We start from the raw sequence: 2,671 nt of genomic DNA, 5'->3' as shown, positions 1-2,671 counted from the left end.
TCCAAGGCATGGACTTTAACATACAGAACCTGTATAACACGCAAATTAGTCCTCCAAATTGCCATAATCCAAATAAGATGGAGTTGATTTGTCGTTGTGGGATCTATTAAACTCCTTCCTCATATAACGAATTAATTGAAGAGTTCATCTTGACTTGGAAAATGAATGATGATAGGTATACTTCATGAGCATGCGTGTCTTGACTTGGAAAATGAATGGTTATAGGTATTGCCTTGCGTAGCCATGAAATCAAAATATCGAACAAGTAAAATGATTGGACCAGACTTCTCAAAATAAATAAATAATCAGATCAAAACCTTGTAGATTGATTCAAATGCTATTTGTGTTTTCTCTGCATGTCTTTTTTTATTTATATTTAGAGGTTGCTGTAAAAGATAAAGTTATCTCAAAGATATTTCAAAAATAAAAATCTGAATAAAGACTTGAAAAGCATAGCAGGAAGACGAAGGTAGGAAAAGGAAGAAAACAAAAGGCAGAGAAAAAAGATGAGAAGAGGTGTTGCAGGCGTGGTGGAGAGCTGGGGGTCCGTGGTCAGAGTGGAGGAGAGAAGTCGAGGCTAGTGGGTTTCAGGTAGTTCAGTTTAAATGGCTTAGGTTTGTGGCAACGATAACAGTGAAATGGTTTCAGGTAGTTCAGTTTAAACACTTGAACTTACCATTAGAAACATGAACAAGTCTATCTGTGTCTCCTGGAGTGTGATAATGTTAGGGGTGCAGCTGGTATGTCACTTGACAGATACTTTTTTGACAATTCAATTCATATGCTCTGGATATGGATGACTTACTAAGTTCAGATTTATATCAGGAAGTCTTATAACAATATTCTGATTTGTGGAAAAAGAAGTCTTCTCCATTAGTAAAAGAAAGGAAAATGTGAATAATATCTGTTTCTAGAATGCTAGTTGTGAACTTGCGTTATTAATCAAACCTCTTCTCTAACTGTGAATCATTAACATAATGTCAAGATGAATACATTATATTTCTAACTTATCCAAATAGTCAAGAAAAGCCTGATTACTTGCCAAACTTGTTTCGAAACTGAATTAATTATTGTAATGAAACGGGTAATTTGTGATTATGGTTATGATGGTATTAAACTTGTTGATTTTTGTACTAATGGTTTCCATTCTATAATTTTTTCCTTGTTTCCTTATAATAGGAGGCTTTGGGAGTTATCTGTTTGGAATGAGTGAAACCGTGGCCAAACAATTAACTGAAGATAGTGATGCCTTTAAAAATCCATCTCTGTCTTGGATGCTTGGCTTTTTGTTTGTTTTTAGCTTTCTTGGACTCTTTTCGGCGGTGCCTCTTCGAAAGGTAGACTTTACAACCTATATTAGCATTCAATTTCAAGACTGGTTATTTGACCCTTTCTTCACCTCGGTCCATGTTTGTTAGCCAACTAATTGGAACTGCAATGGGTTGCATGATTTCCCCGTGTGTATTTTGGCTTTTTTTTAAGGCCTTCAGGGATCTGGGGACTCCTGGAAGTCAATACCCTGCTCCTTATGCTACTGTATTTCGAAACATGGCTATATTGGGGGTAGAAGGATTCTCCTCTCTACCAAAGAATTGTCTCTATCTTTGTTATTGGTTCTTCGGTGCAGCTATTCTGATAAATTTGATCAAGGATGCCTTGGGTAAGAAACGGGCTAGTTTCATTCCCAATCCAATGACAATGGCTATACCTTTCTATATTGGCTCATACTTTGCCATCGACATGTGTGTGGGAAGCTTGATTCTATTTATCTGGGAAAAGATTGACAAGGCAAAGGCAGATGCTTTTGGGCCAGCAGTGGCTTCTGGTTTGATTTGTGGGGATGGGATATGGACTTTGCCTAGTTCGATACTTGCTCTAGCAGGAGTAAAACCTCCCATTCGCTTGAAATTTTTGTCAAGGAGAACAAATGCTAAGGTCGATGCGTTTTTAGGGTCATAAATTTGAATTTCAGATCAACTTCAATAGAAACTGTGAGTTAGAGCTGAATTGCTTCCTAGACCAAGGTTATGAAGTTTACATATGAAGTTCGACTCAAAAGTGCTGTAGATAATCACCTGCTATTTTGTGGAGTGAACAACTATTTTCTCTATAATCATATCTGGAGAAGAAAATCAAATGTCCATTTACTTGTATATGCTTTTTAGTCAATCCTTGGAAATATGCTTGTAGTTTTTTTCTTGTCTAGTTTGAAGAAGATAGTGGAACAGATGCATCAAACAATGTGCAAACGGAAAATATCAAAAGTGAATGTGCAAATATTACAGGTTGCAGGCATGTTGCTTTTGAACATATTGCAATTATCTTTGTTGATTTCTTCTTCCTTATTCGTATCCGACCTTCCAGAATCACACCCAAGACCGCTGTTGTTATTCTGGGTTGCTGCTTTCCTGCCTTCAATTCCTCAGCTGTTGTTTTGCTGTTTGATGTTATCACAACTTTTGCACCAGTATGTATTATCTTTGGATTTTACTCAATCTGGTAAGGTTATGATCAGTTGCTATATTTGGTATCAGGTTTGCTCATTTGTATATAAACTATATTTGCTATATATATACAGATTCAATTCCTAATATTTGTATCAAGATATTAATAACCAATTAGCCAGCTGTTTTTTTCTTCTTTGAGATAAGTGAAGAAACTTTATTAATAG

The 2,671-nt window shown here is 36.1% G+C and overlaps 1 protein-coding gene across 1 annotated transcript; it reads left to right on the top strand.

Annotated features, from left to right (window-relative positions):
• The first annotated feature begins 686 nt into the window (after positions 1-686).
• On the top strand, positions 687-2,345 carry LOC133670862 (probable metal-nicotianamine transporter YSL14). The gene is made up of 2 exons (XM_062091453.1): positions 687-740; positions 1,342-2,345. The coding sequence occupies exons 1-2, from the start codon at positions 687-689 to the stop codon at positions 1,957-1,959; spliced, it is 672 nt and encodes a 223-aa protein (XP_061947437.1). The 3' UTR covers positions 1,960-2,345.
• The last annotated feature ends 326 nt before the right edge of the window (positions 2,346-2,671 follow it).

This window comes from Populus nigra, chromosome 13 (genome assembly GCF_951802175.1).
Source record: "Populus nigra chromosome 13, ddPopNigr1.1, whole genome shotgun sequence".
NCBI classification, from domain to species: Eukaryota; Viridiplantae; Streptophyta; class Magnoliopsida; order Malpighiales; family Salicaceae; genus Populus; species Populus nigra.
This window is presented reverse-complemented; position numbering and strand designations above follow the sequence as displayed.

Excerpts from the sequence above, each read along its gene's own strand:
- LOC133670862 (XM_062091453.1), top strand. The coding sequence starts at position 687 with ATGAACAAGTCTATCTGTGTCTCCTGGAGTGTGATAATGTTAGGGGTG. Across the intron at positions 741-1,341 it reads TAATGTTAGGGGTGCAGCTG|ACTTTACAACCTATATTAGC; the intron begins GTATGTCACTTG and ends TTCGAAAGGTAG.